Source organism: Microcebus murinus, chromosome 18 (assembly GCF_040939455.1).
Source record: "Microcebus murinus isolate Inina chromosome 18, M.murinus_Inina_mat1.0, whole genome shotgun sequence".
In the NCBI taxonomy this organism is placed as follows: domain Eukaryota; kingdom Metazoa; phylum Chordata; class Mammalia; order Primates; family Cheirogaleidae; genus Microcebus; species Microcebus murinus.
Window position 1 is genome coordinate 12213729 of NC_134121.1, and position 17486 is coordinate 12231214.

General features: G+C 47.6%; 2 protein-coding genes across 4 annotated transcripts; one reads left to right on the forward strand and one right to left on the reverse strand.

Annotated features, from left to right (window-relative positions):
* The first annotated feature begins 8909 nt into the window (after nt 1-8909).
* EIF5A (eukaryotic translation initiation factor 5A) lies at nt 8910-14408 on the forward strand. 3 transcript variants are annotated; one of them, XM_012776755.3, is made up of 6 exons: nt 8910-9011; nt 11493-11678; nt 12932-13036; nt 13238-13369; nt 13510-13583; nt 13759-14408. In XM_012776755.3, exons 1-5 carry the CDS (start codon nt 8943-8945, stop codon nt 13570-13572), a joined length of 555 nt encoding a protein of 184 aa, XP_012632209.1. In that variant the 5' UTR covers nt 8910-8942; the 3' UTR covers nt 13573-13583; nt 13759-14408. The 3 variants fall into 3 exon arrangements, with proteins under 3 accessions (XP_012632209.1, XP_012632215.1, XP_012632223.1); XM_012776761.2 differs by lacking the exon at nt 8910-9011 and adding an exon at nt 9444-9638; XM_012776769.2 differs by lacking the exon at nt 8910-9011 and adding an exon at nt 9862-10001.
* A 199-nt stretch (nt 14409-14607) lies between these two features.
* Nucleotides 14608-17378, reverse strand: GPS2 (G protein pathway suppressor 2). Its single transcript, XM_012776737.3, has 11 exons — nt 17271-17378; nt 16894-17056; nt 16413-16522; nt 16207-16319; nt 15997-16076; nt 15823-15905; nt 15506-15659; nt 15311-15400; nt 15145-15224; nt 14963-15058; nt 14608-14798 (listed from the first exon to the last, which is right to left on the reverse strand). Exons 2-11 carry the CDS (start codon nt 16985-16987, stop codon nt 14715-14717), a joined length of 984 nt encoding a protein of 327 aa, XP_012632191.1. The 5' UTR covers nt 16988-17056; nt 17271-17378; the 3' UTR covers nt 14608-14714.
* Between the last annotated feature and the right edge of the window lie 108 nt (nt 17379-17486).

Consider the following 17486-nt stretch of genomic DNA (forward strand, 5'->3'; position numbering starts at 1 on the left):
AGCAGTGGGATCACTAGCTCATATGGTAGCTCTATTTTTAGCTTTTTGAGGAATCTCCATACTGTTCTCCATAATGGTTGCACTAATTTACATTCCCACCAACATTGTGGGAGAGTTCCCTTTTTTCACATCCTCGCCAGCATTTGTTATTAACTGTCTTTTTGATAAAAGCCATTTAAACTGGGGTGAGATGATATCTCATAGTTTTGATTTGTATTCCTCTGATGTTGAACTTTTTTTTTTTTTTTTTTTTTTTTGAGACAGAGTCTCACTCTGTTGCCCAGGCTAGAGTGAGTGCCATGGCGTCAGCCTAGCTCACAGCAACCTCAAACTCCTGGGCTCACGTGATCCTCCTGCCTCAGCCTCTCAAGTAGCTGGGACATCAGGCATGCACCACCATGCCCGACTATTTTTTGTAGAGTCAGGGTCTCGCTCTTGCTTAGGCTGATCTCAAACTGCTGACCTCAAGTGATCCTCCTGCCTCAGCCTCCCAAAGTGCTAGGATAACAGGTGTGAGCCACCATGCCTGGCCTGAATAGACATTTCTCCAAAGAAGACATACAAATGGCCAATAGGTATGTTAAAAAATGCTCTGGTCATGCGCGGTGGCTTACACCTGTTATCCAGCACTTTGGGAGGCTGAGGCGGGAGGATCACTTGAGGTCAGCAGTTTGAGATCAGCCTAAGCAAGAGCGAGACCCCATCTCTACTAAAAATAGAAAGAAATTAATTGGCCAACTAAAAATATAATAATAATAAAAAAATTGAGAAATGTGTATTCAGATCCATTGCCCACTTTTAATTGGATTATTTTATTTTTTCCTATTGAGTTGTTGGAGCTTTATTATCTATTCTAGTTATCTATTCTAGTTATTAATCCCTTGTCAAACAAGTAGTTTGCAAATATTTTCTGCCATACTGTGGGTTGTCTCTTCACTTTGTTGAATGTTTCCTTTACTGTGCAGAAGCTTTTAAGCTTGATGTGATCCCATTTGTCCAATTTGGCTTTGGTTGCCTGTGCTTTGGGGGTATTACTGAAGAAGTCCTTGCCCAGACCAATGGCCTTGCCCAGACCAATTAAGCATTTCTACAATGTTTTCTTTTAGTAGTTTCATAGTTTCAGGTCTTAGATTTAAGTCTTTAATCCATTTTGATTTGATTTTTGTATATGGTGAGAGATAAGGGTTTAGATTCATTCTTCTGTATTTGGATACCCAGTTTTCCCAGCACCATTTATTAAAGAGACTGTTCTTTCCCCAATGTATGTTCTTGGCAACTTTGTTGAAGATAAGTTCACTATAGATGTGTGGATTTATTTCTGAGCTTTCTATTTTGTTCCCTTGATCTATGTGTCAGTTTTTATGCTAGTACCATGCTGTTTTTGTTACTACAGCTCTGTAGTACAATTTGAAGTCAGGTAATATGATTCCCCCAGTTTTGTTCTTTTTGTTCAGGATGGCTTTGGCTATTCTGAGCCTTTTGTGGTTTCATATAAATTTTAGGATTATTTTTTCTATTTTTGTGAAGAATATCTTTGGTATTTTGATGGGCATTGCATTGAATCTGTAGACTGCTTTGGGTAGTATGGACATTTTAATAATGTTGATTCTTTGAATCCATGAACATGGAATAATTTTCCATTTTTTTGTGTCTCTTCAATTTCTTTCACCAATGTTTTATGGTTTTCATTATAGAGATCTTTCACTTCTTTTTTTTATTTATTTTATTTATTTATTTATTTATTTTTTTTAGACAGAGTCTCACTTTGTTGCCTAGGCTAGAGTGAGTGCCATGGCGTCAGCCTAGCTCACAGCAACCTCAGACTCCTGGGCTCAAGCGATCCTTCTGTCTCAGCCTCCCAAGTAGCTGGGACTACAGGCATGCGCCACCATGCCCGGCTAATTTTTTCTATATATATTAGTTGGCCAATTAGTTTCTTTCTATTTATAGTAGAGACGGGGTCTCGCTCTTGCTCAGGCTGGTTTTGAACTCCCGACCTCGAGCAATCCGCCCGCCTCGGCCTCCCAGAGAGCTAGGATTACAGGCGTGAGCCACCGCGCCCGGCCTTTATTTATTTTTTTGAGACAGAGTCTCATTTTGTTACTCAGGCTACAGTGAGTGCCATGGTGTCAGCCTAGCTCACAGGAACCTCAAACTCCTGGGCTCAAGCGATCCTTTTGCCTCAGCCTCCTGAGTAGCTGGGACTACAGGCATGGGCCACCATGCCTGGCTGATTTTTTGTATATATATTTTTAGTTGGTCAATTAGTTTCTTTCTATTTTTAGTAGAGACGAGGTCTCACTCAGGCTGGTTTTGAACTCCTGACTTTGAGCGGTCCACCCACCTGGGCCTCCCAGAGTGCTCGGATTACAGGCGTGAGCCACTACGCTGGCCGATCTTTCACTTCTTGGTTAAGTTTATTCCTAGGTGTCTTATTTTATTTGTAGCTATTGTAAATGGGATTACTTTCTTGGTTTCTTTTTCAGATTGTTTACTATTGGTATATAGAAATGCTACTGATTTTTGTATGTTGATTTTGTATCCTGCAACTTTACTGAATTTGTTTATCAACTCTAATAGTTTTTTTGTGTGTAGAGTCTTTAGGTTTCTCTAGATATAAGATCATATCACCTGCAAATGATGATTTGACTTCTTCCTTTTCAATTTGGATGCCCTTTCTTTCATTCTTTTGTCTGATTGCTCTAGCTAGAACTTCAAGTACTATGTTGAATGGTAGTGGTGAGAGTGAGCATCCTTGTCTTGTTCCAGAGCTTAGAGAAAAGGCTTTCAGTTTTTGCCCATTCTGTATGATACTTGCTGTATGTCTGTCACATATGGCTTTTATCACATTGAGGTAAGTTCCTTCTATACCCAGTTTTTGGAGAGTTTTTATCATGAAAGGATGTTGAATTTTATTGACTGTTTTTTCAGCATCAATTGAAATGATTATATGGTTTTTGTCCTTTGTTCTGTTGATATGATGTATTACATTGATTGATTTGCATATATTGAACCATCGCTGCAACCCTGGGATGAATCCCACTGATCATGGTGAATAATCTTTTTAATGTGTTGTTGAATTTGCTTTGCTAGTATTTTGTTGAGGATTTTTGCACCTATGTTTATCAGAGATATTGGCCTACAGCTTTCTTTTTTTGTTGTGTCTTTGGTTTTGATATAGGCCTCATATAATGAGTTTCAGAGTATTCTCTCCTCCTGGATTTTCTGAATAGTTTAAGTAGGATTTCATTCAAAGCTTTTCATTACCCCATAATATTCTGAAATAAAAAAAATAAAATAAATTCCAAAAAACCAATTTTCATCAATGTTTCCTAAAGAACTCATTGTACTATTGTTGCAACTGTGTGTAAATCTAAAATTTCAAAATAAAAAATTTTAAAAGTCTACCCACACTCTGGGAGGCCGAGGCGGGTGGAATGCTCGAGGTTAGGAGTTCGAAACCAGCCTGAGCAAGAGCGAGACCCCGTCTCTACTATAAATAGAAAGAAATTAATTGGTCAACTAATATATATAGAAAAAATTAGCCGGGCATGGTGGTGCATGCCTGTAATCCCAGCTACTCGGGAGGCTGAGGCAGAAGGATTGCTTGAGCCCAGGAGTTTGAGGTTGCTGTGAGCTAGACTGATGCCATGGCACTCTAGCCTGGGTAACAAAGTGAGACTCTGGCCGGGCGCGGTGGCTCACGCCTGTAATCCTAGCTCTCTGGGAGGCTGAGGCGGGCGGATTGCTCGAGGTCAGGAGTTCAAAACCAGCCTGAGCAAGAGCGAGACCCCGTCACTACTATAAATAGAAAGAAATTAATTGGCCAACTAATATATATAGAAAAAAAACTAGCCGGGCATGGTGGCGCATGCCTGTAGTCCCAGCTACTCGGGAGGCTGAGGCAGGAGGATTGCTTGAGCCCAGGAGTGTGAGGTTGCTGTGAGCTAGGCTGACGCCACGGCACTCACTCTAGCCTGGGCAACAAAGCAAGACTCTGTCTCAAAAAAAAAAAAAAAAAAAAAAAAAAAAAAAAAAGTCTACCCGGGGGGGCATGGGCAATATATGTAACCTTAACATTTGTACCCCCATAATATGCTGAAATTTTTAAAAAATGGAAAAATAAATAAATAAATAAAATTTAAATTCTTTAAAAAGAAAAAAAAAGTCTACCCAACAAAACACACACACACACACACACACACACAAAATGAAATATACATTAAAATAAAACCAAAAACAAAACTAACTCTACCAGGAAAGTCTGCCAGAACAGAAGTATACTCACTTGACAAACCTCTTTCTCAGCAGAATATGAGTGCCCTGTAAACTGTTAACCTCTCAGAAAGAAACGATAACATAATGAGTGAGATTAATTACCAGAGCAAATACATCATCTAAAGCCATGGACAATATATAGAAGGGTAGCTGGAGAGTTTTCAAGAATATTTGAATTCAGCTGGGTGTTGTGGTGTGCACCTATAGCCCCAGCTACTCTGGAGGCTGAGGCAAGAGGATCACTTGAGCATGAGTTCTAAGCTGTAGTGTACTGTGCCAATCTGGTGTCTGCACTAAGTCCAGCATCAATATTGTGACCTCCCAGGAGTGGGGGACCACCAGGTTACCTTAGAAGGAGTGAACTGGTCCAAGTGAGAAATGTAGCAGGTTAAAACTCCCGTGCTGATCAGTAGTGGGATCACATTAACGCCTGTGAATAGCCACTGCCCTCCAGCTTGGGCAACATAGTAAGACTCCTGTCTCTGAAAAACAAAACAAAACGAAAAAAAAGACCTAAATTCTAATCTTGATGAGAAGATGTAACTACAAGAATGCAGGAAAAGAACAATGAAGGAATGTGAATGTCTGTCATTAAGACAAGCTAGAGGGGTGGGGCGTGGTGGCTCACGCCTGTAATCCTAGCACTATGGGAGGCGGAGGTGGGTGGATCATTCAAGGTCAGGAGTTCGAAACCAGCTTGAGCAAGAGCGAGACCCCAGTCTCTATTAAAAATAGAAAGAAATTAATTGGCCAACTAAAAATATATAGAAAAAATTAGCCACGGCCGGGCGCGGTGGCTCATGCCTGTAATCCTAGCTCTCTGGGAGGCCGAGGCGGGCGGATTGCTCGAGGTCGGGAGTTCAAAACCAGCCTGAGCAAGAGCGAGACCCCGTCTCTACTATAAATAGAAAGAAACTAATTGGCCAACTAATATATATAGAAAAAATTAGCCGGGCATGGTGGCGCATGCCTGTAGTCCCAGCTACTTGGGAGGCTGAGACAGAAGGATCGCTTGAGCCCAGGAGTCTGAGGTTGCTGTGAGCTAGGCTGACGCCACGGCACTCACTCTAGCCTAGGCAACAAAGTGAGACTCTGTCTCAAAGAAAAAAAAAAAAAAATTAGCCGGGCATAGTGGCACATGCTTATAGTCCTAGCTACTCGGGAGGCTGAGGCAGGAGGATCGCTTGAGCCCAGGAGTTTGAGGTTGCTGTGAGCTAGGCTGATGCCATGGCACTCTAGCCCAAGAAACAGAGCAATACTCTATCTCAAAGAGAGAGAGAGAGATTCTTCAATAGTTTTCAGGGGAGACTTGTTCCAGGATTATTAATGTTCCAGGATTCTTCTTGAAGGGAAGGCAGATAGGCCGTTTTTATACTGAAGATAAGTGTGCTATGCTTTTGTTGTTGTATGGTACTAATCATGAAGTAGGTGCAGCTAATTACCTTGCCTGGATTTCAAGCCTCCTTGCCTGAGTTTAGTCTTTCCACTTATATTTTCCTATAGAAAGAATGGACAGAAGGACCAACTAACATAGATGTTCCGTTGCCCATGGCCATTTCATTTATAAATACAATGATATTGCCATTTCTTTCTCAATCTTTTGTGAGTCTGATTAGCTTAAGTCAGATGTACATTCATTCAACATTAAATTGATATTTATGCTATATCAAATATTTATCAGGCATAATTCTAGGAGGTGGGGACACAGTGGTGAACAAAACAGACAAGTTCCCATCCCTTATACAGGTTCATTCTAGTGAGGAAAGACGGACATTAATAAAACAATTACACAAATAAATGAATGTCAACAATCTATGACAAATGCTATAATGTTTGCTATGAGAGTACATAACACAAGAAGTTGACTTAGTCTGCTAGGTCAAGAAAGGCTTACCTTGGTCAAGAAAGGAAGAAGACTTGAAGAAGTGACTTGAGTCAGCAAAGTAAAATGATAGGTTTTTCAAAGCTGAGGACTCTTTCCTGGACTGTGGTGATCCCATAAATGCAATGTCACCTGTGGTCTTCCCAGGTGCTGACTATCTTACCACTCTACAACGCTTTATGATACTTTGTCCTTGTCTTTCTATGCTTCAGTCTTCTGTCAAGATTATCCATGCCTCTTCTAGTTTGAATGTAAGCTCTTGGGGGCTGTGATCATTCAGCCCCCTTATAATATCATGGAGCTTGTGCCTTAGCCTTAGATCAGTCGGGACACTTTGTCATGGTCTCAGAGAAATGAACCAATTAAGACTGTCACATTACGCATAGTATGTACTGTCATACAAAGATGCCAATACATTAAGTAACAACTTTATCAAGATATAATTCACATGCCATAGAATTCACCAATTTAAAGTGTAAAATTCAATGGTCTTTAATATCTGAAGAATTGTTCGACCATCACTCCAGTCAGTTTTAGATCATTTCCGTCACCCAAAAAGGGACCCCTACCTTCCCCCTTATCCATTTTCAGTCACTCCCCATTTCTCCTCAAATCCCTCAGCATTAGGTAACCACTAATATGCTTTCTGTCTCTATGGATTTGTGTATTCCAGACATTTCATATAAATGGACTACTATGTGGTCTTTTGTGACTGACTTTCACTTAGCATAATGTTTTCAAGACTCGCCCATGTTTTCAAGGCTCGTCCATGTTTTCAAGGCTCGTTGTAGCATGTACCCAGTACTTCATTTCTTTTTATTGCTGAATAATATTTCATTGTATGGATATACCACATTTTATTTACTCCTTCATCAGTTGATGGCTCTTTGGGTTGTTCCCAGTTTTGGGGAAATAAATAATGCTGCTTGGATCATTTGTGTACGGGTGTCTTTTTTTACTGATATTCATATAACATAAAATTAACCATTTTTTTCAGGGTACAAAATTAACTATTTTAAAATGAACAATTCCAGTAGTATTTAGTGCATTCACAATGTTGTGCAACCACCACTTCTATCTAGTTCCAAAACGTTTTCATCACTATAAAATAAAGTCCATACTCATTAAGCAGTTACTCCCCATTCCCTGCTTTCCCTAGCACCTGGCAACCACCAATGGGCCTTCTGTTTCTAGGGTTTTACCTATTCTGGATATTTTGCTTTAGTGGACTCATGGAATATGTGACCTTTTGGGTCTGGGCTTCTTTCACTTAGCATAATATTTTCTGAGGTTCATCCAGTTTTAGCATATATTGCATTCCTTTTCATGGCTGAATAATATTCCATTATATGGATATACCACATTTCGTTCATCCATTCATCTGTTGACTGACGTTTAGGTTGTTTCCACCTTTTGGCTACTGTGAATGAGTGCTGCTGTGAACATTCACATGCCCAGATTTGTTTTAAGTACCTATGTTTAATTGTTTAGGTGGTACATACACAGGAGTGGAATTGCTGGGTCATATGAAAAATACATTTTGAGAATAGCAGGAGTCGGACTTTTAAACAATGCACTCAGGAAGGTTTTTACAAAGGAAGGGACAGGAATTTCCGCAAATTGAGGGGAAGAAGCTGGGGTGATGGTGTAACATGCTACACAAATGTAGTAATTGAAGCTAGTGTTTGTAGTTCACATGTATCATGTCAAAGGATTTTACATCTCCCTGGTGAATTGGGCTGTTTAGAAATCCTTATTATCCTTACTTTATCGGAAGAAAATTAAGGCAGAGCCATTTGAAGTAAATCCTCAAAAATACAAAACAAGAATGAAATTTCAAGCCGAGATCTTTAATCGTTTATCTTGGTTTCACTGTCCTGTTATCTACCTGACTTACTGGAGCAAACAAGGTAGCTGTGAAGGTAATGCTAGAAACCCAGGAGCAGGAGGGAGAAGATTACAAAGTTTCAGGAAAAGCAGCAGCTTTCTTTTGTAAGATGAGGGCTAAGGAAATAAACTCTAGGAGATAGCTTGTTTCCAGCTTCCTGGTTATCTTCTATTATTTAGACAATGTTAATATAATTTAACATACCACTCTTCTTTTTTTTTTTTTTTTTTTTTTTTGAGACAGAGTCTCACTTTATTGCCCAGGCTAGAGTGAGTGCCGTGGAGTCAACCTAGCTCACAGCAACCTCAAACTCCTGAGCTCAAGCGATCCTCCTGCTTTAGCCTCCCAAGTGGCTGGGATTACAGGCATGCGCCACCATGCCCTGCTAAATTTTTCTATATATATTAGTTGGCTAATTAATTTCTTTTCTATTTATAGTAGAGACCGGGTCTTGCTCTCGCTCAGGCTGTTTTTGAACTCCTGACCTCGAGCAATCCGCCCGCCTCGGCCTCCCAGAGTGCTAGGATTGCAGGGGTGAGCCACCGCGCCCGGCCCATACCACTCTTCTTTACAGAGAATTTTTTCTAAGGGACGTGGTAGACAATTCTTTTGGAAATTGTAGAGCACAGTTGGGAAAAGAAACAGAAATACTATGTTAAATCTCAATTTATTGAGGGTTGTTCAAGAACGGAAAGGACTCTATGTAAGTCATAGGCACCAACACGGACCGAAGACTAAACAAGATGGTGGCTGGTACAGGACCGCTCTATCTCGCCGGGTGAAACTCTATGGCAGAAGAGAAGCGTACAGTTTAGAGAAGTGAAGCCGAAATGGGCGGTAACCCGACCACACAAGCGAGCCAGGAAGAGAGGAGCGGAAAGAGATCTCTTGCGCATGTGTGGAACTGGGGGAAAGGATTCCAAGAGAAGGGGCCCACCCCACAGCGCAAGTTTTCTGAAACGTGTGAGTTATCTAAGTCCAGTTAAAGCCGAAGTGGGGCGTTTCCTAGGACGCATGCGTTCTAGAAGAGACAGTGGCGTGGTCTTTCAACGCCCGGCGTACAGGCGACGTCTGAGGTGGAAGGGGCGTTTAGGATTCCCTACACGCATGCGTTCTAAGACCGAGGCGTTTCCTTCAGAGGGTGTGGAGTGCAGGGATCTTTATTGCGCAGGCGCAATGACTGTCCGGTAGGGCGAGTCGTCTACTAAGGGGAGGGAAGAGGAGGTTGAAGGGATTAAAAAACCGGGCGCGCCTGCGCGTTGCACACTAGTCGGAAGGGCTCTGGATTTGTGAGGGGCGGGGTCACGTATACGCGTCATTGGATGGGTAGGTGGGAGGGAGGGTGGAGCGCGGGGAGGGTCTATGCGCTTGCGCAGTGCGGGGGTGGAGGGCGGAGGAGATAGATAGCACGCTTGCGCGGCTGTCATAGGGCTGCTTGGTTGGTCAGTGGGGAGTCGGCGCCTGCGTACTAAGACCCGTGTGCAGCAGCGGCGGCGGCGGTAGAGGCGGCGGCGGCGGCGGCAGCGGGCTCGGAGGCAGCGGTTGGGCTCGCGGCGAGCGGACGGGGTCGAGTCAGTGCGTTCGCGCGAGGTGAGAGCTGGCAGGGCGCGCGTGCGCGGAACCTTGGCTTGGGCCTGGGAGGAGAGATGGAACTGCGCGGGGGTCGGGGAGGGGGCAGAGGGGAGCGGTGGCCACCGCCGCACGGGTTCGGCTGGGGAGCCGCGGGAGGTGCGGAGAGGCGCGGGAGCGCGCCCCGGTTGGCGCGCAGGGTGACGGTTGGGGCCGGCCGGGTGACGTTGGAGCGACGCAGGGCGGGGGACGGCGAGCCGCGAGGCCGCCACGCGGGAGAGGCCGCCAGGCGGCCACGCCGGGGCGAGGGCCAGGGGCCAGATCGGCCCGCCGGGGCAAGTGTACCTGGTCGGTTGAGGACCGGGCGCCGCGCAGCCACGTGAGGTGGGGGAGGGGGCTGTTCGGTGAGAGGGCATGTTACGGGGGGGTTGGCGGCCGGCGTGGGGGAGGGGAGGCGGCGTGGCTCCGGCTTGGCGCAGCCTTTGAGGAGGGGGCGGCCGTGGCACCGGAAGTGCCCCCCACGGGAGGCTGCCCTCGGGGTCGGAGGCCGCATGGCCGAAGGTGGACCGGGGCCGCATGGCAGCGCGGGGACCCCTCCCCCCAGGTCCCGGCCGCCGGAAGCCCCGGACGGCCACATGGTGGGCGGGAGCCGGCAGCCCCCAGCGCAGGGAGACCTGGTCCTTGCGCGGGGGTCTGAGGGCGCCTGGAATTTGAGGAGTGGGGGAAGCCCGAGGCCCAGATCTTGCTCACCCAAGAGGGCCCGCTGCAGGCATATGTTAACGCTCCCCAATCTCATGGGCCCTGGAGCTTTCCCCCTATTCTGTGCAGTGAGGCGGCCAGCCAGGTGTAAGTGGCACTCTTTGAGGTGGTAGGCTGTAGAAATGGGGAAACTGAGGGCAATTGGACAGGAGCCCAACTCTTCTGCCAACCGGTACCGATAGCGCCTTAAAGTCCCGGGCAGATGAGTTTCCCAACGTGATATGGGCTCACCTTGTCACTGTCTTCCCGTGGTATTTGCTTTGGAAGTTGCTGGGGTTTAGAGTCCTTAATTCTACCAGCATGTATGATTTCTGCTACTTACTACTACCAATCTTTTGCTTTCATTTTATTGTCATTCACTACCCCCTACTCTCCTACTTTCTACGGACTGTACAGGCCGGGCCTGAAAAGCCGACAGGACAGATGCATCCTGGGAAAAGTGGGAGGGCCCTCCAGGAGAGGCTGTGTTCCTGGGTTCCCTTTGGGAACTGAGATCGAGGTGTTTAGTCGGGAATCATTTAGGAAATAACTTCACTTTCTCCCCTTGACTCCATCTGCAAGTGCATGTTGGCAAGGCGGGAATCCCCCAAAGAGGCCTTGTGGTTTCCTGTATCAGTGACTGGTTTGTGTGTGGATGGGGGAGTGTAACAGATGGGTGGGGCCTTGTCCTCCGGTCTCCACCCTCCCCCCATTAGCCACACCCTTTTGCTGGATCATAGCTGCTCACCTAATTATAGCCTTGGCTGTGTGTGGGGAAGAGGGGTGATTGGTTTCAGTGGCAAGTAACACCTGAGTCCTCCCCCTCCCAGGAAGTAGGCTTTTCCTCATCTCTGAGATTTGGCATACTAACTCCCTGGAGCCTTCCTTTCCCAAGCCACTAGTTAGCTTTCATTTTGGGGAGAGGATACAGCTATTCCCTCCTTCCATATACACACACCAGTTCTTAAGTATATTAGAGTCCAGTCAGTATTTATTCCAGGAACTGTGGCTTTATTTTACGTGGGTAATGGAATTAAAAGAGTTGGGAAAAATGAAGCAATGTTTCAAGAGAGAAATGGGATAGATTGGAGGTCCTTTTAATCTCCATCCTTACGCCAGTTCTCTTCTTGGCTCTAGTTGGAATCGAAGCCTCTTAAAATGGCAGATGATTTGGACTTCGAGACAGGAGATGCAGGGGCCTCAGCCACCTTCCCAATGCAGTGCTCAGCATTACGTAAGAATGGCTTTGTGGTGCTCAAAGGCCGGCCATGTAAGATCGTCGAGATGTCTACTTCGAAGACTGGCAAGCACGGCCACGCCAAGGTTAGAATTTCACTTCCACATCTTGCCTTCCCCACACCTCCGGTATCCTTGGGGCTCCTGGCAGCAAGCTGCCATGAGTCCTGGCCCTCTACCTTCCTTTAGCTCTGCTTTTACTGTCTCATTTCTTTTGTTCAGCACTCAGCCCTTTCACACTACTACATCTGCTCCCCAGTCTTCAGCCTCTTCTGTGGTTAGTCTTCTGTCCCTCATCATTTTCTGGTAGTCCCTCCATTTCTCCAGCTTTGTGCCAGTCTCTTCTCTTCATAGGCCTTTATGCTCCAGCTATTCAGCTGTTCTTTCCTCATTCCTGGCTTTTTTACTTTTTTTGTTTTTCTCTCTTCCCTTGAGCCTTTGTAGCTGTTCTTTGTTTCCATCACTGTTTCCAGGGTTTCTCCAATCCTAACAAAGAATGCAGCCTTCCCCTTGAAGGACTCTAGTATTACCTCTGAGCTTTCAAATCACCTTGCTGCCTCATTCCCCAGTTCTAGCTTTCCCTTTGACTCTGATGTAGAATCAGAGTGTCTCTGTTTGCCCTGGGCCACTCTTCTTGGGTTCCTTGAGCCTCTGTGGTTTCTTGCGTCTTAACATTCTTGCTGGTGCTTCCCTTGTCACCTCAGACTCGTCTTGGTTTTCTCCCAGATTTCAACCTGGTCCATTCTTGTTGAATTTCTTGCAGTTTTGTTCCCTCATCGGTTTTTCTGTCTTTTGTTGACTTGACATTGATCTTGCTTATTCTCTAATGTTGAGATCCTTTTCTGTGCTCTTTTGGTTTGTTTCCTAACTACATAGTTCTTTGTAATCCCCCCCCACACACACACCTTTTTTTTCAGCTTTCTTCAACATTTCTTATTTTCTTGCCTTTTCCCTTCTACCTTTCTCATTTCCCAAGTTTTCAGTCCCTTGTCCCAGTGTTGGGAAAACTCTTTCTCCAAACTTTTTACCTAGACTCCTCCCACTCCCCTGGGCATCTTGTTTGTCATTGTTTTTTTGTCAAGGTAACTACTTCTTCTGAACCTGCTGTACAATTTTCCATTGTGCTGTCAAACCCAATCTCAATGGTGGTCTTTTAGCCTCAGGTTTGTTTTTTTTTTTAAAGGTTTTAGTGTTTCTTTCCTGAGTTGACTGGTTCAATTCCAACTCTCCTGATCTTTGCCCCAACAATGTAGTCTGACTTCCTCACCAGCCAAGGGCAAGTCTTTATCTCCTCCATCCTAGAGTTTGGTTGGGTTTCTCTTTGTGATGCATACATACAGGTTCACCTGGTTGGTATTGACATCTTTACTGGGAAGAAATATGAAGATATCTGCCCGTCAACTCATAATATGGATGTCCCCAATATCAAAAGGAATGACTTCCAGGTATGTAGATGGTCTGAATGAGGATGGGTTAGTGGTCTATGGGGGGGGAAACATGAATTGACCAGGAGAGCTTGTGCTGGGAGAGAGGAAGGAAATGGCAGGAGAGGATATTTGGTATTAGTAGTTTGCTGTCACCCCCATTTGTCCATCAGAACCTTTGCCCTCAGCCTACCTTCAGCTTCCTTCCCTGTGTGCCCCTAGCTGATTGGCATCCAGGATGGGTACCTATCACTGCTCCAGGACAGCGGGGAGGTGCGAGAGGACCTCCGTCTGCCTGAGGGAGACCTTGGCAAGGAGATTGAGCAGAAGTATGACTGTGGAGAAGAGATCCTGGTAAGGTGCTTCCTTCCCCGTCTTTTTTTTTTAATCTGATGATCTTGTAAAGCATTATCTCCCCCTCTTTTGTGCTCAGTTTGCTCTTTATGCTTCCTCTGAGCCCAGACATCTGCTGACTGTCCCCCTTGCTCCTCCAGATCACGGTGCTGTCTGCCATGACAGAGGAGGCAGCTGTTGCAATCAAGGCCATGGCAAAATAACTGGCTCCCAGGTGAGTGACAAAACTCCTCACCATTTCCCTTTAAGCACTTTGTTGTCCTCATCAAAGAGTTGCTCAATTCTTAATTGTTCCAGGCTTCCTGCCCCTAGCCTGGTCCTGTCCTCACATTTTTTTGCTGTTGAAGGTATTATACCCTGTCTTACATGGTTTCTCTCTCCTACCTTAGGGTGGCGGTGGTGGCAGCAGTGATCCTCGAGTCTGCAGAGGCCCCCTCCCCCAGCCTGGCCCAGCTCTGGCCTGGCCCTAGGCTGGACTCATACACAATTTATTTGACGTTTTATTTTGGTTTCCCCCATCCCCTCAATCTGTCGGGGAGCCCCTGCCCTTCACCCAGCTCCCTTGGCCAGGAGTGAGCAAGCCATGGCCTTGGTGAAGCTGCCTGCCTCTTCTCCCCTCGCACTACAGCCCTGGTGGGGGAGAGGAGGTGGGTGCTGCTTGTGGTTTAGTTTTGGTGTTTTTTTTTTTGTTTTTTTTTTCTTTTGGTTTTTTTTTTTTTTATTATTCAATCTGGAATCAGAAAGCTGTGGATAAATAGTCTTGTGTCCTTCCCCTACTCATCCCTGGTCTGGTCCCCTATTCCTCATAGCCCTTTACCCCAAGCACCACCCCCACAGACTGGGGACCAGCCCCCTCCCCTATTTCTCTCCCCAAACCCCTTTAGATGGGGAGGGAAGAGGAGGAGAGGGGAGGGGACCTGTCCCCTCCTCAGGCATCTGGGAGGGCCCTGCCCCCATGGGCTTCACCCTTTCCTGCGGGCTCTCTCCCCGACAAATTTGTTAAAATCAAACCCGAATAAAACTACAAGTTTAATATGAAGCCCCCAACTCAGCTGCTTATTTGTATCAAATGGTTATTTGCTGAGTGAAGTTGCATTTGTAAAGCAGAAACGGACTAAAGTTTGCCACTGAGTTCACTGTAACCCATTGTCTCACTCTGATTGGCTGTGGACCTGCCAGCCATCCCCCCCACCCTCCAGGCAACCTTGGCCTATTCCAAACAAACAGCAGCAGCCAGGGGCAGTGACAGGTAGATTTTATTGGCCTGGGACACACAGGAGGGGGCACTGTCACCCATCCCATGGTGGGTTAGGTATGCTGTGAGGTTGAAGATAAAATCTGATGGTCACTTGTGGTAGAATCTCGGGTTCTGGCTGTGTTGGATGAAGGGGAGCCGAGGGCCAGGTTGGCTGGTAGCTGCAAAGCCCGACTGGTGGTGATGGTGACAAAAGGAGGGCTTTGTCAGCAAACATACTCTCCCACTTAATACCCTTACTGATAACCACTGCTGAGGAGGCAGGGAAAACCAGATGGTATGGGCCACCTGTCCTACCTAATCCTGTTTTCCTGGTAGTATAAAGGTACTATCCTTACCTTTCCTGCTGATTGCATCTGCACAGGGAGTTGGGGGGAGGCAAGAAGTCCAGGGGCTGGATGCAGAGCCTGCGGGTGCATGGGGCGCAGGGAGGACTGCAGAGAACAGAGTCAGGACCTGAGGCATACTGAGGACCCTTTAGGATAGCCCTGACTATGACCTCCCAAGGCTCCATACTCACTGAGTCAGAGAATCCAGTCTGCTGGTTAGCATGCTCCATCTGCTTTTGCAAGGACAAGGCACCACTAGACTGGAGGAACCCTACGTGGAGAAGATTATGTGAAATGAGTAGAGAACAAGAGAAGGAGGACAGATGGAGCTAGGGCTCCTGCATGGGGTATTGTCACCTGTCTGGGTGGGCTGAAAGTGGCCATGCACGGCATAGGGCTGTGGCTGTGGCTGAGATAGGTACTGCACTGCAGGAAACGCTGAAGGTGCTGAGAAAGGCAGGAGGCACAGACATCAGAACCTCTTTTTGCTCTATAACATTCTTCCCTCTGGGCTTTGAGGAAACCCCCCCCTTCCCTCGTTCCATCACTCACCTCTGAGCTGCTGACTAGGACTGTAGGCTGGCTGTGTGGGCCCATAGTGAGGTGGGGGCTGAGCAGTCCCATAGGCGCCACCTGGGCTGCCTTGGAATTGCCCATGCTCTGGGGTCCCTGTGAAAGCAGCTGCTGAGCCCACGTAGTGCCGGGTCTAAGGAAGGGAGGATGAGAACTCACTGCAAAGCCCTTGAGAGCAGAAACCCGGTGACTTGTGTATATCTCTATACACTCCATTTTCCCTATGCACTAAGTGCTTGGGTAGAAGCAGCAGAGAAAAGCAACTGGGTCTGGACATCCAATCCTGCTTCTCTCACCGTAAGCACTTGGGGTCCGAACATCTGTTTAGCTCTATCAGCTGCCATGAGGGTACCTGGGCGATTGTGTCCTCCAGGACTCCCTAGAAAGGGAGAGGGGCTTCAAGATGCTGAAAAGGGAAGCTGCAACCTCCAGGAGACCCCATTCTGTCTGTCTGGTTTTTTAGTCCTCACCCTGCATACTGAGGAGATGAGTTCCTGTGTGGACAGTCAAGCTCTGCTGGTACGCAGCTGATGTCAGGGTGGTCAGGTCACTGGCATGAAAGGAAGGCAGGTCAAAGTCAAGGACAGGTGCCCTCTCCCATCGTTAAACTGCAATTCTCTCTTTGTTACTTGATCCCAGTTCCACTTTGCCCCCATTTTACTCTAGCTCTCTGATCCCACCTCTGTTCCTTTCGTCTCCGTTTTTCTTCCTCATGTAAAACTTTCTTGAGCTGCAGGAAAAGTTGGTGCTTCTCTTCCTGTAGTGCCAAAAGCTTCTCCTGCAACTTCAGAATCTAGGAGGTGGGGCAGGGCAGGGAGGAGAACATGAAGGCAGGGAGAGCCAAGGGAAGAAGTTAGAGCTGGAAGAGATCAAGGGATTGCTTTACTTGCTCCTTGGTCTCCTCTAGTGACATTCTCTCTTCCATCTCCTTTTTTTTCCTTCTCTCTTGTTCTTCTTTCATCTTCTGTTCCATCATCTTGTCCACCTCTTCTTCCTCTGGACAATCAGGCAAAATGGGGAAGTGGCAGGGTGGTGAAATTCAAATGTTACAGATTGAAGACCATCAAAATCTACTTATCCCAACATGCCCGTATGCTCCTGGTAATGGCACTTTCCCTCGAGGGGATAGGCTTCCCCTCACTGCTACAGGGGGCAGGGAGAGGGAGGCTTTCTCAGGTGCTCTCCAAGGTCCTTCCCAACTCAAAAGAGGGAGCTTGGACCATGCCTCTTAACTCCCACCACAACGGAGCTGTTCATTCCCTCTAGCCTCGGCCGCAGGCGCACTGGTCTGGCCGTGGGTGGAGGCCAGCCCTGGGATAGCGGAGCCATTCTGGGCTGTCTGTCTTCCCGTTTTGGCCCCAGCTCACCCTGCCGCTTGCGCTCCCGCTCCATCATGATGTGCCGGTGCAGCGCCCTGGCCATGGCGTTGGAAAGCTTGGGGCGCTCCAGGAGCGCAGGCATGGTGTTGCCGAGGACGTTCGGGCCGTGGGCGCCCGGCTCTGTCACTGACTCCCAGACCTCAGACGGGACCTGTGGAGAGGCGGGCGCTCACGGGGTGACCGCGCCCGGCGGAGGCGGAAGCCCGTGAGCCCGGCCCGCTCGCCGCCCCGGTCACGCGTCCTGGGCGCCGCCGCCCGGCCGGGCCCGCAGCCCCCGCTCCACTGCGCGCGCGGGCGGCGCCGGGGTCCCTGACCCCGCGCCCCCGCCCCCTTCCTCGGCAGCCCCGGCGCCAGCCCCTCCCTACCCGCGTTCTCGGCGCTTTCTCCGCGGCCTCTGGCGCGCCTCGGCCCCTGCGTCACATCCGGCGGCCGGGCCGAATTCTTCCGGAGTCGCGGCGGCGGCCGACCTCGCGGGTTGGGCGAGAGAAGGCGGAAGCGTGTTGGGACAGGTGCCCGCGGCGGGCGCGCGGGGGCGACTGGCACTCTCAGCCCTCCAACTTGGCCAAGCAGTGCGGGGGGGG